The sequence below is a fragment of the Pediculus humanus genome, genomic scaffold (assembly GCF_000006295.1).
Source record: "Pediculus humanus corporis 1103172108193 genomic scaffold, whole genome shotgun sequence".
NCBI lineage: Eukaryota > Metazoa > Arthropoda > Insecta > Psocodea > Pediculidae > Pediculus > Pediculus humanus.
This window is the reverse complement of record NW_002987763.1, coordinates 291,997-319,621: the sequence shown is the minus strand read 5'-3', so window position 1 is coordinate 319,621 and position 27,625 is coordinate 291,997. Positions and strand designations below refer to the sequence as shown.

The window sequence follows — 27,625 nt, the reverse complement described above, 5'->3', positions numbered from 1 at the left end:
TTAAATTACTTCAATTTTTTAAAAGAATTTTTAGGTTAGGTTATCAGATAATGTATTTTTGATTATGAGATATGCTCTTGATTTTGTTTTTTTTACAGATTCAACATTACCCCAAAAGAGAAATCACAGATTGTGTCCTTATTTAGACACAATTAATAGACAAGTTTTAGATTTTGATTTTGAAAAATTATGTTCAGTATCTTTGTCGAGAATAAATGTTTATGCATGTCTTGTATGTGGTAAATATTTTCAAGGAAGGGGTACAAACACATTAGCTTACACACATTCTGTCAGCGATGGACATCATGTTTATTTAAATTTACACACTTTAAAATTTTATTGTTTGCCTGATAATTATGAAATTATCGGTAAGTTTTCAATTTGATTCGATTAATTTTTTGTTTCGTTTTTTTGATTGATTCGAAACTTGTAATTTGAAGATTCATCATTGGATGATATAAAATATGTCCTTAATCCGACATTTACATCAGAACACATAAACAGTTTAGATAAAACAGATAAATTATCAAGAGCCATAGATGGAACATTATACCTTCCCGGAATTGTCGGATTAAATAACATCAAGGCAAACGATTACTGTAATGTCGTCTTGCAAGTGAGTCGTTTTTCATAATAAACGAAAAAAAAAAAATTTCTTTATTTTATCGATAAGTAAAAATCTTTTAAATTTTCATTCTTTTTTAGGCCCTCTCACATGTTTCTCCGCTTAGAAATTATTTTCTTAGAGAAGTCAATTATTCAAAGGTGAAAAGGCCACCTGGAGATTCTTCATTTTTATTAGTTCAAAGATTTGGAGAACTTTTGAGAAAACTTTGGAATCCTAGAAATTTTAAGGCGCATGTTTCTCCGCATGAAATGTTACAAGCTGTTGTTTTATGGAGTAGGAAAAAATTTCAATTTACAGAACAAGGTAATGAGGGAGGGATTTTTTTTTTAATTAAATTAAATTTCATTCGAGTGACGAGACAATTACTTTTAATTTCAAGGGGATCCGATTGATTTTCTATCATGGTTTATAAATTCACTTCACATTGCGTTAAACGGAACTAAAAAACCAGACTCATCAATTATTTACAAATCATTTTTGGGATCGATGAGAATATACACGAGAAAAATTCCACCCACAGAATTGGAAGATAAACAAAAAGTTGCACTTTTGCTCACGGATGAATATCAGGAAAAAATAACTGAAAGTCCATTTTTGTATCTTACTTGTGATTTACCTCCGCCGCCATTGTTTAAAGATGAATTTATGGAAAATATAATTCCACAGGTTTTTCATTCATTCGTTTAATCCTAACTACTTTTCTTTTTTTTTTCGAATAAAAGTCATCAGACATGATTTGTTTTTTTTTTTTGCAGGTCAATTTATATACTTTATTGACGAAATTTAACGGAACGCAAGAAAAAGAATATAAAACGTACAAGGATAATTTTTTAAAAAGATTCGAAATAACCGTTTTACCACCATATTTGATATTATACATAAAAAGATTTACGAAAAATACATTTTTCGTTGAAAAAAATCCAACGATCGTTAATTTTCCCGTTAAAAATGTGGATTTTGCCGATATTATGACGGACGATGTTAAAGCCATGCACAAATACACGACTTATGATCTCATAGCGAATATTGTTCACGATGGCGAACCCAATAGAGGAACGTATAGAGTCCACGTTCTTCACAAGGGTAACGGAAAATGGTACGAAATGCAGGATCTTCACGTGACCGATATACTACCGCAAATGATAACATTAACCGAGGCTTATATACAAATATACGAACTTAACGTTAATGTCGTGAATGAATTTTGGAAAAAGAAATAAAATTAGTATTTTTTTTTTAAAAAAAAGTAAAATGGTTTTTTTAATTATCAATTTTTAACAGAAAATATACATGTATCGTCAACGATAGCAAAACGTTGACGTTGAGAAAAATTATTTCATTTTCCCTCCCGTTTCACCATATCTATCGTTTATTTACTCTATGGAATTTGCTAGTGTTCGAAAAATGTTTACTTTTTTTTCCACAGCAAATTCGATACGTTTAATCCAATTACGTTTCTTTTTTTTATTCGTGTAATAAATACAAAAATTTCAATAGTATAATTAAATTAATTATGACGTGACGTTTTTTTTTTTTCATAATGTATATTTTGCGTGAAACGTTTGGAGAAAAAAAAAATTTGAATAATTAACGTATATTTAAAAAATTCAAATGAATTTTTTTTTGTTTTTGAAATTATACTCGATGAAATCGGTTGCCATGACAACCAACGGATTCAAAACACAGAGAGAGAGTAATAAGGAATTTATAAGTTACAAAAAAGTTTTTTAATTTAATTTTTCTATGTATTTATGTATGAATACGTAAAAATCAAAAATTAAATTAATATGAATCGTGTGGTAGAATTAAAAGCATCAAACGATAACGATTTATATTCTGGTTATAATGAATATCCGTCAAGTTTTGATATAAGAGATTTAGATAAAGATGAATTGTTTCAAGAAGCTTTGTTAAAATCAAGCCACGGAAGAAAAAATTTGGTAAGTAAAACTAATTAATTCATATATTTAACGTTTCATTTATTAATATATTTATATAAAATATTATTATTATTTCCAGTTTAAACCAGGAACTTCGTACAGGACGTTTTTAAAATCAGGCGTGAGTATGCGACATCAAATTTTCATTAAATTTTTTTTTTTTTATTAATTACAAATAATATTATGGAATGACAGCATGGAATATCGAGCAGTTTGGGATATCGTGGATTATCCGTACGAGGACTCCTTCAATCTGGAAGGAGTCAAGCTGGATATACGGGACGTTCCACCGCCATTGTACCACCACAATCTGGATTTGCCGATGATGATTTTATCAGGCCCATGACAGCCGTACGTGGAGCTGGATACACGAGTCAAGGAAGACCAGGAACTGGATTATTTGATCCATTAAATCAAAAATTACAAGGTCCTCCAGTTGGATTTGAAAAAATCGAAGAAACGTAGGTATCCTCCCTCCCCCTTTATTTAATTTTAACGTGAAAGAAATCACAAAAATTTCAGGCCGGAGGACAAAATTAAAAAATTAGAAAAACAAATAATGGAATTAATTGAAGAATCTGCGTGTCTCAATGTCAAAGGTCAAAAAAAACAAGCATTAAGTAAAGCAAAAGAAGCTTCTAGCAAAGAAAGAAATTTGATAAGAATCGAAGAAAATTCTGGAATGAGTGAAACTCATAATTTGGATTTAACATTATTGGTAAGAACATAATAAATTGGGAACAACAACACAAAACATTATGTTTTACTTATTATTATTATTATTCCATCAAACATTTCGTGATGGATTAAATGAAATCATTATCATTATCAAATCAGAAAAAAAAGGATTGTTTTGATACAAAGTCATGTCATAATCATTTCAGGTATTGTTTAATTTGGCTACACAATATTCCGATAATGAAATGTACACGGAAGCATTGAATACCTATCAGGTCATGACGAGAAACAAAGTTTTTAGCAAAGCAAGAAGACTTAAAGTCAACATGGGAAATATTTATTATAAACTTCAACAATATAATAAAGCAGTTAAAATGTACAGGATGGCCATGGATCAAGTACCGAATACACAAAAAGATTTCCGGTTGGTCGACAAACGTTTTCCATCATCTCCTTTCCCACCATTTTTATTTGAAGAGTAGTTCTATTTCCGTTTCCTTTATTTATATATATATTTTTTGGTTTATCAAATAGATTTATTTCAGAATAAAAATAATGCACAACATAGGTACGCTTTTTTTAAAAACCGGAGAAATAATCGAAGCTATAAATAGTTTTGAATATATAATGCAAGAAAAACCTGATTTTAGAGGTGCATTAAATTTAATTAATTGTTATCACGCCATTAACGATCCGGATAAAATGAAAGAAGCCTTTCAATCCATGTTAAACATTCCACTTGATTTAGATATGGATAAATATAATCAATCGATCGCAGTACGTTTAAACAAATTAAAATTATTATTATTATTATTTCTATAAGGTTTCCATTAATTTATTTATTTTTAGGACGATCCACAATCACAAGTTTTATTAGAAACGATAAAAAATGATAAATTACGTCAGTGGGAAAAAGACGTGCAAGAAGAAGCCGAAAAAAGTATATTAATAGCAGCAAAATTAATTTCACCAGTTATTGAAGATAATTACACGTCAGGTACAGGAACCTCCAGGTTGTTAACCCGTTCGTTTTGTTGAAAGGAAGACAATGTGATTATTTTGTTTTAGGGTATAATTGGTGCCTGGAAGCTGTCAAGACATCAAAATATGCTTCTTTGGCAAGCGATTTAGATTTAGATAAAGCAATTATGTTATTGAAACAATGTAACATAAATGGCGCCATTGAAATATTAAAAGTTTTTCAAGATAAAGAACCAAGAGTTGCAAGCATAGCAGCAAATAATTTATCATTTATAAGTTATTTGGTAAAATCATCATCCCCAACTCGAAATAAAGGGGGGGAGCAGGGGGGAAAAAGTGTTAATTTGTATTGTGTTGTAGCAAGGGGATCTCGAACAAGCGGAAAAATGGGGAGAAAATGCAAAAGAATCCGATTCGTATAATGCATCCGCATACGTCAATTTGGGAAACGTTGCATTCACGAAGAGAAATTTCGAACAAGCCAAAGAATATTATGAAATAGCATACGAAAATGATTCGACGTGCGTCGAAGCTTTATATAATTTAGGTTTGGTAACGAAACAATTAGGACAATATGATATATCTCTCGGTCATTTTATGAAATTGGATACGATATTGAGACACGAAGCACCCGTTTTATATCAATTGGCCATATTAAACGAGTTCATCGGTGACGTGGATCAAGCTACCGAATGGTACTTGCAACTGTTAGGCGTGGTACCATCCGATCCTGGCATATTACAAGAATTAGGACAACTTTTCGAAAGAGAAGGAGATAAACAACAAGCATTTCAATATCATTTCGATGTGGGATTTTTACACATTTATTCATGTAGTCGAAATTGACGCAATAAAAATGTTTTTTTTAAAAAAAAAAATTCTTTTTCTCAGTCTTATAGATATTATCCATCGAATTTTGATGTTTTGGATTGGTTGGGTTCTTATTACCTATCGCTTGGAGTTCCGGAAAAAGCTTTACCATTTTTTAAAAGAGCCGTTATGATAGCTCCTAACGAACCTAAATGGCAACTGCTATTAGCATCGTGTTATAAAAAAATTGGAAATCATCAAAAAGCCGTTGAAGTTTATAAAAATTTACATAAAGAAAATCCGGATAATATCGAATGTACGCCAATTGAAAATTTATTTTTTTAAAAAAAAAGGAGGAATAATTAATAAAGATGGAGTTTTTGTTTGCAGGTTTACAATTACTCGTACGATTGACAAGCGAATTCGGTTTAAAAGAAGCTGGAGAATATGCACTGGAATTAAAAAGAGCGGAAAAAGCAAAAGAAGTTCGTGAAAGAATCGGAAGTAGTCGACCTGGATCTAGAAGATCAAGCGGAAGGTACTTGTTTTCTCCCATTTTTCCAACCCCACCGATTCGTTAATTCTTTTGTTTTTTTTTTTTTTAGCAGCCATCATAGATCCGCTGGATTCACACCATCGAGTCCTATGAGAGCATCTCCGACCCCTATAAGAAGTAATTCGAGTTCGGCGGGTTTAAGTGGAAAATTTAATGTTAAACAATCGATATCAGAATCTGATGAAATTTTCGCGGAGGAAAATGACGTCGTTAAAAATATCGGAATAATGTCTTACCTCGATCCTTTGGGTCCACCCCCATTCGAAAGGCCGAGAACATCAGCGGAAAGAAAAATAAGCGATGATGATTTTGGTGATGATGAATTAGGGGATGATTTACTACCCGAATGAAAACAAAAATTACATTATGCGAAACCCAATAATAATAATAACGTTTTTATTGACGTCGATTAAAATTCTATTTTACCAAAACCGGAAACGGAAGTGGATTACAAATTTTATTATAATAAGGTTAACGAGTACTTTATTATCGTCAATATAATTATTCGTAATTAAGCAGTAGATAAGTTTTTTTTAAATAGTTTTATTGTCGTGAAAAATAAAAAATTGCCAAATGTATGCATTTAAATCAATTAATTAAATCTCATATCGATCAAATAAAATAAATAATTTTTCCTAAAAAATTTTCATTCCAAAGAGAGTTTTTCTTTTAACTAAATTTCGTTCATTAAATAGACAATAAGTAAGTATTAGAGAAGAATAACCGTTTAATCGTTTTGAAGGTTAAATCAAATAAAAAAATTTTCATTGTAAAAGAAAAAATGCTCCAAATTTATTATGCCATGGCTTACAAGTGTATGATAAACAAGGTGATCGTGATTATGTAATTTCCTTATTAATTAATTATTATTTATTATCTATATAAACAAATAAATAATAATAATAATAATGGTAATAAATTTCTCATAATCGATTTTTTAAATTATTTTCTACGTACGTACGTACGTAATTTTTATCAATTTAATTTAATTTAATTTAATTTTTTAACGGTTGAAAGTCGCGTCGTTATTCAATACAATTTAAAATGTGGGTTGGGTAATTCCATAGATATGTTGATTTGTCGAGTTGATAATAAATCGAACGAAATCTCGGAGGCTTTGTTAATTATTTTTCATTTATGCCATCGTACTTGACAATTTTTTATTTAAATAATTATGATTTTACATATTATTAACAACGATTTAAAACGTAAATAAATAAATAGAAAAATTTTTATCTAAATTGATAAATTGATTATTTATTTTATATTAACGGACATTTTATTTATTTATTTATTTATTGTTTAATAATAATAATTTATTTATTTTCGATTAATTAATTTAATAATACGTTTATTGATTTCGATTCAATTATATTATGAATATCATTATTATTATTTGCCTTTTTTGTTTTTTTACGGGAAGTTTCAATTAGTTTATAATAATTTTCCGAATCGCGTCTTATGATTTCATATCCGGTTTGTTATTTGGCGCAATTTTGTCTCGTGTGTCGTTTAATGAAAAAAGGCTGATTGTGTCGCTTTTTTGTAAAAATCTCATTTTCACGACAGTTTTATTAATTATGATTTTTAAAAAATTTAATTTTCTATTTTTTAATATTTCCCTTTTATCGATATCGAATAACCGGAAATTAAAAGATCGTTTTTTCAATCGTTTTCCTTTGGGATTTTGGGGATGTCGCTTTACCTTTCACGTTTTCATAAGTTTCGTTTAGGTTTTTCTGCTTTTCTTTTGCACTTACTATGTATTCATTTATCTATTATCATTATTATTTATTTATTTATTATTAATTGAAAATAAAAACAATTTTTAAAATCAATAAATTTATTGGTAGTACATTTTTAAAAAAAATTAAACGAGATGTAGGTAAAAAATAAAAAAATTTTGTTTTATATTGTCTTCAAGGTTGAATTATTAAATAATAATAATAATAATAATAATAATAATAATAATAATAAATGTGTCAAAATATAAAAAGAAGGTATTTATAAAAAAAAAAAAAAAAAGGTATTTGATTCAATTGGTCCCTACGTATAGTGTCCGACACGAAAGAATTTTATAAATTTTATCTACCTGAAAAAAAAAAAAAAAAAAAAAAAAAAATTTTCAGGTTTTTTTTTTTCACGACGGCGTGGAATTTTGAATATCAATCAAAAAAAAAAAAAAAAAATTAAATTTTTATTAATTCATTATTTATTTATTTATTTATTTATTTTTTGTAACGGTTTTTTCCCTCCCTTATCGATTTACCGCGGATTAAATTTTTTTTTTTTAATAAAAGTGCGACAAATTTACCCAATTTTAAAAATTAATCTCGATTGTTTATTATGTCGTTCGATTCGCAATAACAATCAAAAAAATTATTACTCTATGATCGACTTTTTAAAAAAATTAAAATAATAATAAAATCCATAGAGTATTTAAATAAATAAACGAAATGAAAATGATTAAAACGAGCGTTTAAATTTCACACGTGCCATATTTTTCCACGTTCGACACCACACCTTTTTTTTTCTATTTCTAAAAAAACCAAGGTATTAAGGTACGATATATCACCTATTAATTAATAATAATAATAATAATAAAACCACAATTTAAATAAAAAAAATAAATATTTTATTTGCGTCGTTAAAAAAAAAAAAACAATTTAAAATGTATAAAAATCCTGTTTCTATTATTTAAATCATTCGAAACTTGCACACACGATCGGTTGGTCGGTTGGTCGGTCGGTGGGTCGGTCGAAACGAATAAAAAAAAAAAATTATTTCAGTTAACGTTTTCACATTGATAAGTCAAGTTTATGTATTTATGTATTATTTATTTATTTATTTATTAATAATTTTTTTATTTTAAATAGTAAAATTATGACGACGTCGCGTAAATAAATATTTCTATTTTTTCGACAAATTAATTAAAAATTATTAATAAAAATTCGCATATGAATTTAATAGGGGAATATTATCATTATTATTATTATTATTATTAATTTACGTACGTAACGACAACAATAAAATTCCAATTTTTCTGCTTTTTTTTTTTTATTATTATTTCGTTTGTTTTATATCGTGTTTGTCGTTTGTTTGTTTCTTACGTTTATTTATTTATTATTAAAATTTATTAAAGCCGTCGCGTAAAATATTATTATTATTATTATTATTATTGTTATTCAAATGGCAATTTTAATATGTAGTTTCAATGATATTAATAATAATAATAATAATAATTTTGTAAATTATAATCATGAACGCAAACTTTTCGATATAATTCGTTTGTTTTTTTTTTTTTTTTTTTTTTATTGATTAAGGCCCCCCAATGGGGCCCAACTGATAAAATTTTACTTACCGTGTTTATTTATTGTTAATTTTTTTTTTTTATTTCGTTGCAAATTTTATATCGAATCGAGATTAAACCAAATTTCTTTTTTATTCGTTTGTTGTTGTTGTTGTTGTTGTCGTCGTCGACCAATCGAAAAAAATGTGTTACGTAAAGAGAAATTCATTCAAACATCACTATTATCATTATTATTATTAGTTTTTCTAATCAGACGACGATTTGCAAAATGATAATACAATCAGGTTTTATCTTAAAACCGCGAAAATAATAATAATAATAAAAATAATAACGATAATCGATGGATGGATAGATGGTAAATTTGGGAAATTTGAAAAATCGGGCCAAAGTCAAAACTGTCGACAACAACGACAATGACAACAATGACAACAACAACAACAACGACAGCAACGACAATGACAACAACGACAGCAACGACAATGACAACAACGACAAACGACAAGGCCGAGAAAACAAAAAAAATTAGTTTAAATTTCATTGATAATTAAATCTCTCATGCAAATCATTATTATTATTATTATTATCATTTCGCGGAAGAAATTATTCGATTGCTTAAATAATAATAATAATAATAATAATAATAATAATAATAATAATAATGATTTGAATATATAAGCAACGCGGGGGATAAAAAAAAAAATAAATAAAAACCGTCATTTTAATTTAACGAATCAATCGGCCGACAAACAAACAAACGGGAAGAGATTTTTTATATTCGACTAATTTTTTGAAATTTATGAAATACGAGAGTTAATTACAAATCGATAATTTTTTTTATTGTTTATAGTTTATAGTTTATAGTTCGACTATAATAATATAGTTTGTGTTAATAGTGTTAACGAAAAGAAATTTTTTTTATCAAAATGGATTTGAAATTAAATCCGAATAAATGTTTATCATCAGATCCTAAAAAACAAAGACAGGTAAGATATTTTTTTTTATAGTCTATAAAAAAAATCATTCGTGCTATATTTTTTATAGAAAGTCATAGAATAAATAAATAAAAACAATTTCATTAATAAATCGTCAACAAAAAAAAAAAACATTTCTCGTCGTTAATAACGATTTTTATAGTTTTAAATATCGAATATTTAATAATAATAATTATAGCGCTATAAAATGCCTTTTAAATGTTTGTTGTTGTTGTTGTTGTTCTCATCATTATTATTATTTAATTTCGTTAACTTTATAATTTTTTTAATAATTAAAAGTTTTGAAACATTTGAAAAGACACAAAATGGGGAAAAATCGTTTTTTTTTAAATGTAATTAAGTCAACGTTTTGAAACAAAACGAAAAAAAGGCTCGAGATCAAAGGTATATTATTATTATTATTATTATTATTATTATTATTATTTTCTCTATAATAAAAACCTCCTTCCGAGAAATTTTTTTTTTTGCAACCTTTTGTCAACTTCAATTGATAACCTTTTTACACTTCTTGTATTTATTTGTGTGAGCACGTCAACCGTCGCCATTTTGTTTTTTTGGTTTGTTGTTGTTCCAGGTATGAAAACTATGGAAAAAATCGTTTTTTTTTTGTGTGTGCGTGCGAGAGAGAGAGAGGGAAAGAAAGAGAGATAGAGAGAGAGAGGGGGGAAAGAGAGAGGGAGAGAGAATTTAAATAAGAAAGAAAAAGACAAAATGATTTATTTATAACAAGAAACAATAAATTAAAACGTGTTATAAAAATTTTCTTCTCTTTCTTTTCTTTTCTTTTTTTTTATGTATTATTTATTATTATTATTATTTAGGGGTGAAATCGTTATCATTATTCCAAGAATATATATATGTATTGTTTGTTAATCGGACATCTTCCGGTTTTATCATTAAAAAAAAAAAAAAAACCGGGTTATCTGTTTAAAAAAAACGTTTTGTTTTTTATTATTATCCGTCAATCATTTTAAATTTTTTTTTTTTTTTTTAAGGAAATGAATTATTATCGATTGAAATGGTTCGCACACAACAAAACCTTTTCTTTCCTTTTCTTATCGATTTTTAATTGACCGATAAAATACTACTCATTTATAACTAACCTTTCACTAACTCACGTACATTTCATTCATTCATTCATTCAGTTACAAATTATAGAGTCGCCATGTTTGTTTTTACTTATGTAATTAATTACAAACAGGTTATTTTAATTTTTTTTTTTTTAAATTCAGTTTTATTATATCTGGTAATCCTGTAATTATCGACTGAAACGAAATTCTTTAATTTTTTTTTCTAAAATTATAATGATACCCTTTTTTTTTTTTTAAATCAAAAACGTGAGGGGATTTTTAACGGAAAAATAAATCGAACGAATTCGATCGTATACCCCTTAAGGGGTAAAAAAAATAACTAAAATTAATTATATTTAAATTAAATGACGGTTTTATATGTCTTCTCCTTCATGGAAAATAATAATATAAAGAAGGAAATAAAATGAACTTTTCTTTATCAGAAACGTTTAAGGTCGTTAAAAGGCCAAAATTATTATAAAATCAAGTCGTCCGACCAAATTTCTCTCTCTTTTTACTTACTACCAACTTATTTTTAAGGTTGGCAAAACCGTTTCGTCTGCATTAGTAAATTTTCGCCGCGAGATTTTATCAAATATGGCGGCGAAAGTTTATTTGTTTATGTGTGTTTTGACGTTTAAATCGTTTTTTGTCGTTTTTACCGAACGCGGGGATTAAAATTTATATATAAAAATTAAAGGAAAAGGTTTCATAATAATAATAGCTCGTTACCATTGATAAAATCATTTGATAAATCAATATAATGTCAATTTATATTTGACCTCGTTGTAGCCTCTTTGTTAAGGTTCTTGACCTACCATTGAGTCGTTGGTCGGAAAAAAAAAAAAATGACGACCGTGTGCCAAAGTCTTTTATCAACGTTATTTGATATATTTTAAATTAAACTCGTTCAATTTTGTGTGTTTGATTTTATTGTCAAAAAATTTCTCAAACGGATTGAGTACATAACCTTTTCCATTCTTTACAAATCAATGAGAGTTCATACCTTATTCAACCTATTATTGATAATAATAGGTCGTTAAAACTCTCTTTTTCAGTTTACGAACTTCTACCTTTCAGATAGGAAATATAATCAACGGATTGATACTCACAGATGATGACATTGATAAAATCCGAAATGTTTTCTTGGACGAACTGGAAAAAGGTCTTTCCGAACAACCTTCATCATTACAAATGGAAAACACATACATACCCGAACTTCCCTCAGGTTCAGGTGAGTACCTACAAGTATTCAACATTCATTTCTCAAGTTTTTATTTTATTTATCTCTCTCTCTCTCTCTCTGTTTTAGAAAATGGTAAATTTTTGGCTGTGGATTTAGGTGGTACAAATTTTAGAGTCCTTCTCGTCGAATTCCTCGATGGAGTACTCATTGATTCTTCTGTTAAAAATTACAACATAGAAGAAAATCTCAGGCTAGGTTCTGGTACGGACCTGTTTGATTATATTGCCCACTGCGTACAAGATTTTCTTATTGAAAAACAATTAAACGATTATGAAATAACATTGGGTACGTTTTTCAAACTTTTATTTTTCCCGCCTTTTTCACTTTTCGATATGAGAACAAAATTATATTATAGGTTTTACGTTTTCCTTTCCTATGAAGCAACATTCTCTCTGTTCTGGAGTTTTGGTCAACTGGACAAAATCATTTAATTGTTATGGAGTTATCGGAGAAGACGTCGTCGAACTTTTTAACAAATCATTAATAAAAAAAGGTTGCAACAATGTTGTTGTCAACGCCATATTGAACGATACGACGGGTAACGGTTTTTTTTTTTTTTTTAAAAAAATCGAATCCGTTCGAAATCGATTATTTAATCGATAATATTTTTTCAGGGACTCTTATGATGGGAGCTTTAATAGATAAAAATGTATCGATAGGTTTGATTATAGGAACCGGAAGTAATGCTTGTTACATGGAAAAAGCGGATAAAGTTAAACATTGGGAAACAGTAAGACACGGAGAAAAAGAAGTAATTTATTAATAATAAAAACTAAATTTTTTCCCCTTTTTTGTTTTCTTCTGACGAATTATTATCAAAAGTTTTTCTTTTTCAGGTTGTTATTAATGTCGAATGGGGTGCTTTCGGTGACAACGGAGTTTTAGATTTTATCAAAACGGAATATGACGTGCAAGTAGATAAAAATTCCCTCTTGACGAGTTCTTACACGTTTGAAAAATACATAAGTGGAAAATATTTAGGAGAAATCGTTAGAATAGTTTTAGTTAAATTAATTAAAGAGGGTTTGTTGTTTAATGGAAAACTTTCGAAAATTTTAAACGTGCCCGATTCGTTTTCAACAGCGTTTGTTTCGATAATCGAAGAAGAGTACGTATAATCGAGGACGTAACGATTCGATATATCGATCCAAGTCTGATTGTAACAATAATTGATTTTTTCGACAGGAATCTAGTCAGCGATTCGACTCAAAATACTCAACAAATATTACAAGAATTAGAAATAGATAATTACACCGAAGAAGACCTCAATGTTGTACAATACGTTTGCCACGTTATTTCTCATAGGTCGGCCATATTGGTCGCCACTTGTCTCGCTATATTAATCGATAGAGTCGATAAAAACGATGTGACCATAGCTGTCGATGGAACGGTTTACGAAAAACATCCATCTTATAAGACGATGCTTGAAAAATATCTTAAAAGAATGACAAAAAGAAAAGTAATGATAATCAGTAGTGAGAAAAAGTCGAAGAAAAGTCGTTATAAATTTTCGTAATGTGAAATTTTTTTTTTTTTTTTCCAGTTTAAATTTTTAAGAGTTACGGATGGAAGTGGAAAAGGTGCTGCCGTTACAGTCGCCATTGCAAATAAATTAAATGAACATTTTAAAGATCCTTTACGATGAAAAAACCCTCCGTTGGAACCCATCTTTTTTTTTTTTTTCTATTTTTTGTTATTAAATAGGTTTTATTAGTTTTTTTTTTTTTTTTTTTTTTTTTTTTTACTTTTAAAAATTTTCAAAAAAAAAAAAATTTAATTATTATTATTTATTTAATTTTAAATTTTCGCGTTGATTTTTATGTCTTTTTTTTTTGTTTTTCTCTAGATTTCCTATAGATCCTCCCCTTCAATTTTTAGATTATTCTATTTTCATACATAAAAATAGTTTAAAATTAAACCGATAGATGGTGTTAAAATCGAGTTGATGTAGTTTAAATTTTATCATTCTACAGTTGTTGTTCGAATTTTGAAAAATTGTTATTTATAGTTTAATTTTACAGTTGAATTTTGATAAAAGTCATCTATAGTCATGTCGGAAAGCAGTAAAAATTGTAAGTACAATAATTATTCAATTAAAGATCGGGATTTGGAAAATGTTTTAAAATGTTAAAATCTGCCATGGAATGGATGGTTATTTGATAATGAGTTTCAGGTATTCAAAAGGAACATTGTTCTCTTTTCCAAAAAAAATAATAAATTCAAATTAATTAATAATAATAATAATAATAATTTTTATTCCCAAACATTATTATCAATTAATTATATAAAAAAAATTTTTCTTTTTATTTATTCGGCGTTATTATGTACAATGACTAAATACATATATAAATTTTTTTTTGTTTTTTTTTCTCTCTCTTTTTAATCTGAAAACGTTAATAAATTTACTATTACAACTAATTATATCAAAAGAAAAATAAAAAAGAAATTAAATCACATACAAAAAAATCATTTATAAAAATTATTATTATCAATAGTAACAGTAGTTGTTGTTTTGGTAATCACGATAATGATGACAATGATGATGACAATGATTACAAATAATAATAATAATTAAATCAATTAACAATAATTAAATGAATTTTTTTTGTCATTTTGTTTTATTCTTTGCAAAAGAGAAAATTTATATAAATAGAAAAAAAAAAAAAATTATTCGTTTACTCTTATGCTAGTTTGCAATAAACAATTTACATAAATAATAATAATAGAAATTAAATACAAATCGTGAGAATATATTTGAAAAAAAAAAAAGAAATACAAAAGGGAATAAAATAAAAAAAAAATTATTTCTCTTCGTCTTTTACATTCTGTCGACAATTAATCGCTCGAGTAAATATAAATGAATCAAATTCATTCATGACAATATTTCCGATTGTTGTTGTGGTTGTTAAGCAATGCCATTATAAATTTATTAAAACAAAATTATTTTAGTTAACAAAAAAAATAAATCGAAACATATTAAAATAATAATAATGAAATTTTTTCCAAACGATTCTCAACAATGATTCACGAGAATAATATCAAAAACAATCATTTCTTACCAACTAAAATTTACTCTTAATTAAATTATTCTAATCAAACAGTTTTATTATTAATAAAAAAAATAAAAATTTCTTATCCCTTTTTTTTTTTTTTTTTTTTTCAATTTCAAACAATCGATTGTTGCAATTATTATTATTATTAGTATCGATTAAGTTTGCGTTTGTGTGTTTGTGGGTGTGTGTGTGTGTGTGGGGGGGGGTGAAAACTGTTTGTTAGTAAGAAAAAAAGTTTTTTTTTTTTTTTTTTTTTATTAAAATAAATATTAATTAAGTAATTAAACTGCTAATCTTGTAATAATTGTTTTATTTCTTCTTTATCTGCTGCTTCTATGTAAGTGACACCATATGGCGATTTCCCACATTTTTCGGCTCCTTTTTCAATTAATAATTTAACACAATTTGTATGACCTTCCCAAATGGCAGCTAATAAAACTGTTATACCATGTTTGTCTTTAGCCTTAAAATAAAATAAAATAATATGTATAAATGATTAATGGGAAGAGTTTTTTGTTTAATCGTTTTTATGTATATTTGATGGTAGTAACGATAAGTACATACATTAACATCGGCTCCTTTCGATATTAAATAATTAATAACGTCATATTGACCATAATCAGCTGCATAATGTATTGGATTTCTACCATCAATTTCTTTATTCACATCAACTGCCTGTAAAAACAAAAAAATTATTCAACCGTACAAAGACCTTTTGTGAACACATTTGATCAAACCTGAACTCATTAGACATATACCTTAATTAAAAATGATTTTTAAGGTAAAATTTTACTTTAATGAATAAACGTATTTCTTTCTCCTTATTTTAAATTAAACGAATTTTAATTCTAATTAGAGAGAAAAAAAAATTTTAATTTTAATTTTACTTACAGATTTTTCAACAATATCTTTTACTTGATCCAAATCGCCATTTTTTATACCCCAAACTAATTCCGACATTTTAATTTGTTTAAAAAAAAAATAAACCATGCAAAATAATAATAATTATTATATATTATTTAAAACGATGCACCGGCTATTTATAACACAAAAAAATTATTCTGTCAAATTCTCTTTGAGCAATTACAATATGGCTGACTTGTGTTATTCAGGTTGACCAACTTAATTATATTTATCACTCCGATTATAACGATCAACTCAAATCGAATTTTATTTATCGCGTACTCATTCTACGAAAATTCGCATAACAATAAAATAACCTCTTTTTTGGAAAAACGGCACGATTATTAATAATTAACAAAGACATTCTTTGTTTTTAACTCTAACTAAATAATTATTAAATAAAAAAAAAACCGTGGAAAAATTCGCACGGTTAACGTCATGAGAATCTCATTCATAAACCGTTTCCTCATTCCCTTCCCCCTCCCCCTCTCCTTCCCCCCGTATATTTCGACATACTCGATTAAAAAAAATCATCATAAGTCATTTTGTGATAATAATTTATTAAAAAAAAAAACCTTTTTCCTTCCTTCCTTCCTTCTTTCTTTCTTTATTGTAAATAATATTATAATAAAAATATAAATGATAATGATAATAAAAACCATGAGATTTTCATGTGATAAATTAAAACAACCGAAATTAATTAAAATTTATTAATTAAAATTTTCTACCCCCAAATCGTGAGATGACAATATTATTATTATTATCTATTTATTTATTTATTTATTAAACATGTAAAAAAAAAAAAAATTTCCTTTTTCTTTTCAAAATATATTTATAATTTTCTATCAATTTATATATATGGGTGCGTGGGTGTGTGTGTGAGTGCGCGTGAATTTACACCATTTTTTTTATACATATATACAACCGAGAAAAAAAAAATATAATATATATATGCGTGTGCGTGTATGTGTGACATCATTTTAAGAGTTCATAGAGACAAAAAACACGTGTTGTCGTCTGCTGCTGCTTCTTCTTCTTTTTAAACGCTGTTCCATTTAAAATTCAAAGAGGAGAGAGAGAGAGAGAGAGAAAGACAGAAAGAAAAAAAGACAAAAAATCCTCTTGAAAGTGGATTCGAATCATTCCTTCTTTCTATCCCGTTCTGAACAGTTCATGATACTTTGATATTCTTTCTTCTCTCTCTCTCTCTCTCACATATCTTTCTCTCATTCCAGATGTGACGACGACGACGACGATGACGTCATTAATCGTCATCGATTCGTAATAACATCTTATATCAAGGATGCTGTTCGGATTCGAGTTTTTGCAAAAGAGATTCAAGATGAGCATGAGATTCGACTCTTTGACTAGGACTCAATATTTCAAATATTCCAATTAAGCTGTCCATGGCAGCTTGTGGACACTCTTTGACCTTGTGACTTATTTGTTCCACTATCGAATTCCTCTTCACGGCTTCCATGTTTTCCTCCAGTTTCATTTTCGTTTCCGGATTTTCCAACCACTCTATGACTTCTTCGTTATTGTCCCACATGTACACTTTCGCCGGTCCCTCTTGTTCGGTGAACCATCTTCTAAGCATCGACGACGCTTGTCCTACGGTCAAGTCCGGTTGTATGTCCAACAGCTTGTTTTTGACTTCGTTTTCCAAAACCAATCTTTTCAGTCTCCAGTAAAAGAACTTTCTAGAATTTCTCCACGGCACAATGTCTAATATGCAACCTTTTTCTTGCATTCTTTCCGGCGTGTCGTGCAAATCCGCGAATTGCACCGCGACTTGGTGGTACATGGGTGCCAAAAACGTTTCCCGCGCTTTTATCTTTTTCTCGTAGGCCGCCTTCTGCTCGGGTAACATTTCTCCCTTGCTCATCATTTCATTTTTTATCGATAGAATGACGGGATCGATTCTGTGCATAGTTTTCAAGAGGTCTCTCATCCGAAATTTAATTTCTACGATTCCTTGAGGTTCCAAAACTCCTCCTCTCGATTCCGGATCCGCATACATTTCCATATACCTGGGATTTATTGTCATGTCCACGACCGCCCACGCTCCTCCTCGCAGCTCTCCGTTCGGCGGAAGGTAAATAATTATGGGTTGAGTGTATTCCCTTAATCCGTCGACGATATAAGCTCCGAATTTGATCACTTGTTCGTACATGTCTTTCATGCCGCCGGAGAAACCTCTCCAGTTGGCGAAAATAAACAGGGGAAGGCCTTCTTTGGAAAAATCTTGAATCGCTTGAGCGGTTTTATATGCGGAATCGGGAAACCATACCTGACCGGCTTGGGAAACAGTCTAAGGAAAAAACAACAGAGAGAACAAATATTATAAATTTGTCAAATCCCGCCATCGGGGGGGGGGGGGGGGAGCGGGAGAGAGGGAGAGATTCCCATTGATTTCCTATTGGTACCTTAGCCTCCGATTCCAAATTGGCAGGATCTGCAGGCAAATTCAATTCTACCGTCCTTGTTTCGACGGCGATGACTCCCACGGGAATACCACCCAATCTAGCTCTTCCGCAAACAACGGTTTGAGCCCATGGAGCCATTATTTCGTCCCACGAACCCCTGTCGAAAAATCCACTTTCCCAATCGGTCCCGTCGTTTATTATCCTTCCGGCTAACATCCACCTGAATGGCAAAAAAAAAACCACATTACCATCGGGGAGTGGGTGGGGGGGTGAAGGGTGGTAACCAACAAAAAAATGTTTTTCTTTCACCTTGGATCGTATGGAGTCTTCGTTGGCATGTATGATATCTCTCTGTCTATCGGATCAGATACTTTTATTATAGGAACAATAGAGTATTTGTCTTTGGGAATGTAAGAGAGCCATTTTAATATCGTGTAGATGCCATCAAGATCGTGAGGCTCCGTTTTATGTGAGACTCCATTGTTGTACATGATTTGAATTCCACCCAATTGATTGTTGCTCGCGTACACTTCTCGTCCCAACAACTATTAACCAAAAAAAAAAAAATCCCACAATACGAGCAAAACAAAAAATACGATAAAGGTACGACGCATACCTTATTCAGAGCCTGATAACCGGTGAGAATGATGTGTGAATTTTCTATTTGAATGACCCTTTGACCTAATCTAACTAAATAAGACCCTATACCGATGGCTCGGCAAGTAACCATACTAATCGTAACTATTTCCTTATAAGCCTCCGATGTTTCTCCCGCAATCATTCCAGCGTACCTGAGATTTTCAACACCCAAACCGTCGTCTTTTCCTGCGACACGTTATGTTTCAATATAATAATAATAATAAGGTTCATTTTAATGAGGAAGATGAATGAATTTAAACGTACCTATAATATCCGTTATCTTGTACCTTCTTTCTCCTTCATCCTCTATCAAAACGGTTTTTACCGAATTCAAAGCCGAAACCTTTGCGTAATCTTCAGTCGTCAGGTACAAATATTTAAATCCCTGAGATATAATAATAATAATAATAATAATAATATGTACATTTCGACTTACTTTCACTTTAAAAAAAATACAAAAATTGTACGTCCGCATACCTTATCAGGTTCATCCGGATCTTCCCAAGCAATTTTAAACAAAGCTTTAATTTCTTCTGCTAAACCTATTCTCGCTCCGCTATTAACGGAAATGTAAATTCTAGGAATTTTTAATTTTCTCGCCATTTCGCTCGCGAGGCAAAAAACTTTGTCTTCGCGAGGTCCAAAAGACCCAATTAAATAAGTTAAATCGTTGGCTATGACTATGATTTCTCTACCTGGAAAAAAAAAAACAAACAAATAAAAACAAGGTGTGACGTGTTTGACTTTTTTTGATTTTCCAGGTTGCTTCCAGACTGACCCGTAGGATATTCCGGAGTGTTTAAAGACACTTTCCACGCGACCATTCCAACATCATTTTCTCCCGGCAGTCTTTTTGTCTCGATTAATTTATTATCGTCGTCCAGAACCAATTCTACGTAGTTCATCAGTTGCGATGGTATGGATATGTCCTCTGGAGAGAGAGAGAGAAAGAGAGAGAGAAAATAAAGGAATCAAAACTACTTCTTATGGTAAAATAAACGTAAGGAAAACCCCCCCCACCCCCCACCTTGTGGATTTTCATCCATGTAATCCCTCCATAATTTATCCGTCATTTGACGAAACATGTCCGGTATGTCGTAGACGTATGTCGTTCCAGTGCTTTGAGCTTGAAACCTTTTTTGCTGCAGGTAATCTTTTGTTACGTAAGGCACCGTGATTGGAAGACCGTGCATGGGTCCCTGTTTCGATCCGTAAGCTTCGAATTTTATCTGCAATCATACACACGCACACCCCCACGTTCGTAACAAAAAAAATAATTTCATTTTTTTTTTTTTAAGGATTTGCTAAAGTTCATACCGTTCCAGTCTTCGGATCCGTTATTTCTTTGTACATGCATATATCCAAGTAGTAACCGCTGTCGTTTGCTAAACACAACCTTATCGTTTCCGTTTTGCTGTTGGGAGTCGTTCGTATTGTCATTTTCAATTCCGCTTGCAAAACTCTGAGTTTCCACAACCTCGGACCGTATCTCATCACCATGTTGGTCACGCTTTCTTCGATCTTTAACAAAAAAAAAACAAATTTCCCATCATGCAAAAGTTCATCATCGATAATTTCCGGTTTCCGGTGTCTAATACCTTCGCCGGATCCATTATCACCGTAGGTACGAAATTCAAAAATATATGATTGCAATCCGTTCGTTTGCTGTGAGGATGACTGAACGCAACTTCCAATTCGTCCATGGCTTCCAGCAAAACTCTTTCCCCTTCGTTTTGCAGGTATTCGAAAGATGCTTCTTTCGTGATTAAATCCGAATGTCGAATTATTGACCGTATGAAAAATCTGTAGTCCGTGACCTCTTGACCTTTCGCGACCTGCAATATTCGAATGATATTATCTGAGACATTATCTTCATCGACGAGGGAGAGAGAGAGAGAGAGGGGGGGGGAAACATTTTTCTTTCCGTTCGTCAAGACTCGAACCTTTGCCTTTCCCAAATACAGGTACATTTTCCTGTTGGCCGTTGCCAAAGCTTCCAAATCGTACGTTCTCATTCTGTTCAATTCCAATTGAAAAGCCATACCCGGTTCTAAATGCCTGTAAATCCTGTCTTCTTGAAATCCGTCCCTCTGCCTGTACGTGAAAAACCTGGGAAATTGCTTTCTGAAATGGAAAGTGATTAATTAATAATCAGCCTCCTTATCATTTTCGATCGTGTCTTTAACCATTTTTAACTTATTTACTTATTTAAAACTAAAAATGTTATCCTCCTGATTCCACGATCCGTTAATTCTTCTAAATTCGTTCGACAAAAATCCCCAAACATTTTACTCAAAGTCGAATCATCCGATTTATTATGATCCTTGACGGCTATGCTTAAAATATGAATGGGTTCGGATTTCTGCAGGAGGGGGGGGGGAAGAGGGGGGGGAAAAGAAAAAAGAAAAACCGTTAGAGTCTAGCATTTAAGCACTCGTTCGTCATTCCCTTCGATTAAATTAAATCCAAACACATCTCACCTGATTTTGTTCTTCGATTCTTATGGCGTCGCCTAAATTAAGGCTCACGCTGTTGCTACCGGAATTCCTGGATTCCGAAGCGTTTTCGACGGCTTCCAAAACCTTGTTCGAAACGTTCACGTTTCTCAAACTATCCTTAACCAAATCTAATATTTCATCCGCGTACATTTCGAATTGTTCAAAGGATTGAAAAGCCGTCATGACGCCAGTTCTAAACCTGATTACGAAAAAAATCACTTATTATTATTATTATTATTATTTAAATTGTTTGTTACGTTTCTCACTCACCAATTTTGAGGACTGAAAGATAGCGAACATTCCAAATCGTTAGAATCGTGATTTAATTTGTTTATCGGTATTCTATTGGGGTGAGACGAGGGAAGTAAAAATTGAAAATGTACCAAACTGACTTCTCCGGACAATTCTAAATGTTGGAGACACGTCAAATCGTACGAAATGTACGTTCGACGAACGTAAACCTAAATAATAAAGTCAAAAATGAATCCTGGGAAATTTCAAACGACTTAAAAAATAAAAAATAATTTTCAACATTTTTATTTTAAAAACGTGGCATTAGATCTACAAAGTCTGAAGGTAAGTAAGACTATCCCGTATCCTTCGTACGTAACTCTTACTCTTTAGACTTTCCTTTCCTTCCACACCAAAACATTTTATAAACTCTATTATTACCTCCAAGGCAGCATTGCAAACGGCCTTGTTCGAATGATAAAAGAAGTCGTGAAGTATGTCGAAAATGGACGTTTCCGATTGTATGAGCTTTTGAATGTTTTCCGGATGAAATTCGTGTCCGTACATGTCTACGGCGGATAAAAATATGCTTTCCATTTGATTGTGACGTAATTCGTAGGCGGGTTGATGAGCTGCTATCAGAACTTGACGAGCTCTCAGTGCGACTCTCGAATGTTCCTGACGATTGAGAGACGTCAATTCGTTGAGTATGGATGCCAATTCGTCCGTGAGACCCGGCTCGTTGTCCCAAATGTGATCGATGAGTTTCGTCACGAGAAAATTTTTTTTAGAAACTTGACCGTGTGAAAATATGAGGGACGTGACCGCCGCCATGTCGTCTTTGTGTTTTTCCCTTATGGCCGACACGCATTTGTCGTAATGACCTGTAAACGATAAAACCGTTTATTCTCTCTCCCTTTCTTTCTTTCCCTTTTTTTTTAGCGTGAAATACGACCTAATTGAAATTGACTCTCGACGGCATAATATTGTTTCAAGAGTTCGTGAACGACGGATTTCATTCTTCCACGGATTCCGTTTCTGTAACGTTGAACTAATTGGACGATTCCTTGCGTGGTTAAGAAAAATACATCTCTGTCCGTACGCTTCTGTAACGTTGCAGCATAACTAACAAAAGAAACAAAACCCGCCATTTTAAATATTTAAAAAAAAAAAAAAAAACAAAGTCGAGGAGAAAGCGATGCCTGCATCGTACCTATCGATGACGCTCGCGATTTGCTGACTGGGAAACTGAGCCAACACCGATGTTATATTTCTTTCGTACAAACTCATCAACTTTCTAATTTTCTTTTCGACGGAAATCGGTATTCGACCGGAAATGGATGAAATGACTTCTTGTAATTCCATCAATGGTAAACTCGGATCACGCAATGACGTCATGAATTTTTCGATAACTTCTCGGACTCGAGGTTCGTGATATGGATCCGGTAAACAATAACCTGAAAATCATTTTTTTTTTTTCCCCGATCTTTAAGCACAAAACAAATTAATTGTGTAGAAAATCATCCCATACCTGCCAATATATTATCAAGCATGCATCTGTAGCTGTTGTGCAACTGATTCAGTTTTTCACCCACGATGGGAGCGGAAACATCCGCATCTGGAAATCCTCCCTTATAATCCAAAGCTTTGGTAATGAGGGAAGCATCGTCGAGTTCAAGATGAGCAATTAGAGATCCGGCATCTAAAACGGCTCCGGGTCTTTTAACGTATACGAGAGTTCCCGTTTCGGTAGCTGATAATGTCATAACCATTTTCATGACCTGGTGGATAAGAGACAAAAAAAATGAGCAACGTGAGTGTAAACACCTCCCCCCCCCCGAGTAATTATTTTAAAAAATCTCACTTCGATTTCCGCGTAAGCTTGCCCAGCTTCCAAATGACCACCGTCGTCTATTAAAAAATTTAAAAGTTTTCCAGCGGAGGGAGATCTAAGGAGCGAGGGATCATTTTCCTTTTCGAAAACGCACGTTTGATTCCCTATGACGATCCTATATCTGTCCACTTCCTCTTTCATGTACGTTATGCAACTGGCTCCGTCGACCGACAATAGAAGACCACCATCGGATAAACGATGAACTTCGATTTCTTTAAAATGACCGTTCATGACCAAAAAATAAGAGGTCGGACCACTTTTCGTCACTTGAACTTTGTACTTCAACCCTTCGTTGATCAATTCAACACTCACGGTGTGATCTATCGTGTTGGACCCTTGAATCTGACCCCTAAAATACATCATAAAAAAAAAAAAAAAAATTTAATAAATTTTCATTCTTTGACTCCTCGGCAAACGCCGGAAGCCATGCAAACCTTTCCAATGCCTGTTGAAAACTTTGAAAATTATTCGTTATTGCTCTGTCGGCGACGTGTAAAGCACCGGAAATGACACCGACGAGAACGTTGGGCTTTTCCGCTTGCATTCTTTCCGCAATCAATATGTCCAACCAAGCCGTGTCGATCGAATTCTCTTGAAACGATTTCGTTTCTAACAATGTAATCAAATATTCTACCGTCGTACGAAAATCTCCACGGATCGATAATTCTTTTAATGCTATCACAAGATTTCTGAAACGAAATCGAGAAGATTTTAATAAATCAAATTTCGATCGAGCTTAAATAATAATAATAATAACAACTTACTCCCTAGCCTGCTCCCGAGTTTCTCCCCAGGAAAAACAATGACCGAATTGAGAATCGGCAAATTCGTGAAGGCCCCCGCTCGCGGCGACGCTAAAATATCCCCAAACGTTTTTACTAGATCTAAAATTTAATTCTTGAACCGTTCCGGAACTCGGTTTGAAACCTGAGAAAAACGGAAACGGAAATTAATTAATTTTTCCAAAAAAAGGTAAACAATTCAAAACGTGTACCTTCGTCGGGATTTTCACTCGTGATTCTCGCCGCAATGACGTGACCCCAGGGTTGAGGTTTATGTCGGGGTTGATCGAAATCTATTTCGTTGTCACCCCAAGGACTTTCACCGTACAAAAGTCTTATGTCTTTGATTTTGTACAGGGGCAAACCCATGGCTACCTGCGGACGGAACACATACGTCACATTAATTCATGTCACGTGAATTTCAATATACGATCTCACATATAATTACTTGAAGTTGAGCGGCCGGTAGATTCACGTCGGACACCATTTCCGTACACGGATGTTCCACTTGCAACCTCGGATTCAATTCCAAAAAGTAATAATTGCCATTTGTATCGTACAAATATTCAACGGTTCCCGCGCTCACGTAACCGACCATTTTGGCCAATCTGACCGCCGCCTAAAATTTCCTTGAAAATTTATACAACGTTCAAATTAAAAAAAAAATAACAATCGGGTATGAGTATTCTCGAACTTACTCTTTCCATGTCTTCGAAAACTTCCAATTTTGCTATTATGGCTGGAGCTTCCTCTATGATTTTCTGATGCCTTCTTTGAATGGAACAATCTCGTCCGAACAACGATATCGCATTACCGTATTGATCCGCTAAAAGTTGAACTTCTAAATGCCTTGCGCATCTCGCTAATTTCATTATAAATATAGGAGATCCAGGTACTTCCGCTTGAACCTATTTGAATAATATTATCATTATAAGTCTGATACACTTTTACCTTTCATTTCTTTCCTCTTTCCCCCCTCCCCCTTTTTTATTTCACCTGTCTAAATTGATTGGGAAATTCTTCGCCGCTTTCAACTTTACGTATTCCCTTTCCCCCTCCACCTTCGGATGCTTTTATCATGACCGGAAATCCTATTTTTTGCGCCGCCGCCAAACCATCTTCAACAGTTTGTACGCAACCCTCTTTGTAAAGTTCCGACGAGATTTTTATTCGTTTGTTACGTTCGGAAAATGTGGCGATGAGACCTAAAAAAAAATTTTAATTTTTCTTTCAATCTTTACCGGGTTTTCCCTCAAGGTAGTAGTGGTAGTAGTAGTAGTAACTCACCACTTCCCGACCAAGGTAGAGTCGGTATTTCAGCCGTTTGTGCCACGATTGAAGATGCAATTTTATCACCCAAAGTCCACATGGCCTTTTCCGGTGGTCCTATAAATACAATATTGTTTTTGTGAAGTAATTCCGGTAGTTTTGGGTTCTCTGACGCGTGACCCCATCCTGCCCAAACAGCCTAAAACGATACCGCACGGAGAACAACACAATTAACCAATGTAGAAAAAAAAAACTGCGTATTATTACATGCGAATAATTATTATATCCGTACCTGAACTTGGCACCTGAGAGCGATATCCAATATTAATTCGACATTGGCATAATTATTATTATTAGCACCGCCGGGTACGGGAACGTAGTGATCGGCCATTTTTATATATTCCGCATTCGCTGTAACGCATCGAGATAATATTAATTGCAAAAAATATTATTTTCATCAGAAAAAAAAACGAACCTGATTAAAATACCTTTTAAATCTTCGGGCGTAACCATTACGACAAATCTGATCGACCTTTCAAATTTAAACATTTCATACGACCATCTTCTTATCGATCTCATGCATTTAACGGCAGCTATACCATTGTTGGCGATGAGAACCTGATTGGGGGGAGTGAAAAAAAAATACAAAACTTTTTTTTACGTCATAAGAATGAGTGTTTAAATGACGTCACGAAACGATTAAATGTTGACCAACGCTTTCACTTTAAATACAAAAATTCTTGTCGGAATGAGTTGGAAAAAAAAAAATTAAATAACTTTCGGCTATTTTAAAACGAATTCTCCCTTCCCTTTCGTTTCGTTTCGTTTCCTTTCCTTTCGTTTCCTTCCCTTCCCTTCCCTATCGTTTTCTTCAATTCCCTTCCTTTCCCTTTCGTTTCCTTTCCTTTCCTTTCGTTTCCTTGCCTTCCCTCCCATTCGTTTCCTTCCCTTCCCTTTCGTTTCCTTGCCTTCCCTTCCCTTTCGTTTTCTTCCCTTCCCTTTCGTTTTCTTCCCTTCCCTTTCCTTTCCTTTCCTTTCCCTTCCTTTCCTTTCCTTTCCTTTCCTTTCCTTTCCTTGCCTTCCCTCCCATTCGTTTCCTTGCCTTCCCTCCCTTTCGTTTCCTTCCCTTCCCTTTCCGTTCGTTTCCTTCCCTTCCCTTCCCTCTCGTTTCGTTTCGTTTCCTTTCCTTGCCTTCCCTCTCTTCCCTTTCGTTTCCTTTCCTTGCCTGCCCTCTCTTCCCTTTCCTTTCCTTCCCTTTCGTTTTCTTGCCTTTCCTTCCCTTGCCTTCCCTTCCCTTTCGTTTTCTTCCCTTCCCTTCCTTTCCTTTCGTTTCCTTGCCTTGCCTTCCCTTTCGTTTCCTTGCCTTCCCTTCCCTTTCGTTTCCTTGCCTTCCCTTCCCTTTCGTTTCCTTGCCTTCCCTCCCTTTCGTTTCCTTGCCTTCCCTCCCTTTCGTTTCCTTGCCTTCCCTTCCCTTTCGTTTCCTTGCCTTCCCTTCCCTTTCGTTTCCTTGCCTTCCCTGCCTTTCGTTTCGTTTCGTTTCCTTTTCAACCTCTTATCGAGGGAATCGAATTACCTTATTTATGACTCTCGTTCCTTTGAACCTTTTGACGAATTCTTCCGGACTCGCAACGGTGAAATCCTTTTCCAGGGATCGATTGTTTATCATTCCCTGTGACATGGAAGGCCTGTAAAAACAATTCCGTTTCACGTGTGATT

The 27,625-nt window shown here is 32.2% G+C and overlaps 6 protein-coding genes across 6 annotated transcripts; 4 read left to right on the top strand and 2 right to left on the bottom strand.

The window, feature by feature from the left end:
* Positions 1 to 64: 64 nt before the first annotated feature.
* On the top strand, positions 65 to 1,936 carry Phum_PHUM424400 (U4/U6.U5 tri-snRNP-associated protein, putative; the record flags this gene model as incomplete). Its single annotated transcript, XM_002429176.1, has 6 exons — positions 65 to 368; positions 441 to 616; positions 706 to 931; positions 1,008 to 1,294; positions 1,384 to 1,812; positions 1,910 to 1,936. The coding sequence occupies 6 exons, from the start codon at positions 65 to 67 to the stop codon at positions 1,934 to 1,936; spliced, it is 1,449 nt and encodes a 482-aa protein (XP_002429221.1).
* Positions 1,937 to 2,415: 479 nt separating this feature from the next.
* Phum_PHUM424390 (tetratricopeptide repeat protein 10, tpr10, putative) lies at positions 2,416 to 5,943 on the top strand (the record flags this gene model as incomplete). Its single annotated transcript, XM_002429175.1, has 11 exons — positions 2,416 to 2,568; positions 2,764 to 3,029; positions 3,091 to 3,286; positions 3,453 to 3,670; positions 3,792 to 4,023; positions 4,096 to 4,243; positions 4,315 to 4,511; positions 4,588 to 5,034; positions 5,119 to 5,353; positions 5,428 to 5,575; positions 5,646 to 5,943. The coding sequence occupies 11 exons, from the start codon at positions 2,416 to 2,418 to the stop codon at positions 5,941 to 5,943; spliced, it is 2,538 nt and encodes an 845-aa protein (XP_002429220.1).
* A 4,139-nt stretch (positions 5,944 to 10,082) lies between these two features.
* Phum_PHUM424380 (uncharacterized protein) lies at positions 10,083 to 11,164 on the top strand (the record flags this gene model as incomplete). Its single annotated transcript, XM_002429174.1, has 6 exons — positions 10,083 to 10,095; positions 10,175 to 10,213; positions 10,237 to 10,279; positions 10,717 to 10,759; positions 10,891 to 10,916; positions 11,128 to 11,164. 6 exons carry the CDS (start codon positions 10,083 to 10,085, stop codon positions 11,162 to 11,164), a joined length of 201 nt encoding a protein of 66 aa, XP_002429219.1.
* A 649-nt stretch (positions 11,165 to 11,813) lies between these two features.
* Phum_PHUM424370 (Hexokinase type, putative) lies at positions 11,814 to 13,856 on the top strand (the record flags this gene model as incomplete). Its single annotated transcript, XM_002429173.1, has 8 exons — positions 11,814 to 11,845; positions 12,024 to 12,199; positions 12,278 to 12,496; positions 12,567 to 12,749; positions 12,826 to 12,962; positions 13,048 to 13,319; positions 13,397 to 13,670; positions 13,755 to 13,856. 8 exons carry the CDS (start codon positions 11,814 to 11,816, stop codon positions 13,854 to 13,856), a joined length of 1,395 nt encoding a protein of 464 aa, XP_002429218.1.
* A 1,697-nt stretch (positions 13,857 to 15,553) lies between these two features.
* Phum_PHUM424360 (myotrophin, putative) lies at positions 15,554 to 16,254 on the bottom strand (the record flags this gene model as incomplete). Its single annotated transcript, XM_002429172.1, has 3 exons — positions 15,554 to 15,727; positions 15,829 to 15,939; positions 16,156 to 16,254. The coding sequence occupies 3 exons, from the start codon at positions 16,252 to 16,254 to the stop codon at positions 15,554 to 15,556; spliced, it is 384 nt and encodes a 127-aa protein (XP_002429217.1).
* Positions 16,255 to 17,464: 1,210 nt separating this feature from the next.
* On the bottom strand, positions 17,465 to 27,587 carry Phum_PHUM424350 (acetyl-CoA carboxylase, putative; the record flags this gene model as incomplete). Its single annotated transcript, XM_002429171.1, has 29 exons — positions 17,465 to 18,481; positions 18,597 to 18,816; positions 18,906 to 19,141; positions 19,213 to 19,421; positions 19,500 to 19,620; positions 19,713 to 19,930; positions 20,014 to 20,166; positions 20,263 to 20,464; positions 20,553 to 20,756; positions 20,834 to 21,070; positions 21,179 to 21,359; positions 21,440 to 21,597; positions 21,716 to 21,932; positions 22,004 to 22,194; positions 22,406 to 22,848; positions 22,920 to 23,089; positions 23,178 to 23,421; positions 23,496 to 23,745; positions 23,829 to 24,207; positions 24,293 to 24,547; positions 24,623 to 24,785; positions 24,853 to 25,015; positions 25,089 to 25,259; positions 25,339 to 25,548; positions 25,637 to 25,845; positions 25,928 to 26,108; positions 26,202 to 26,320; positions 26,398 to 26,527; positions 27,483 to 27,587. The coding sequence occupies 29 exons, from the start codon at positions 27,585 to 27,587 to the stop codon at positions 17,465 to 17,467; spliced, it is 6,756 nt and encodes a 2,251-aa protein (XP_002429216.1).
* Between the last annotated feature and the right edge of the window lie 38 nt (positions 27,588 to 27,625).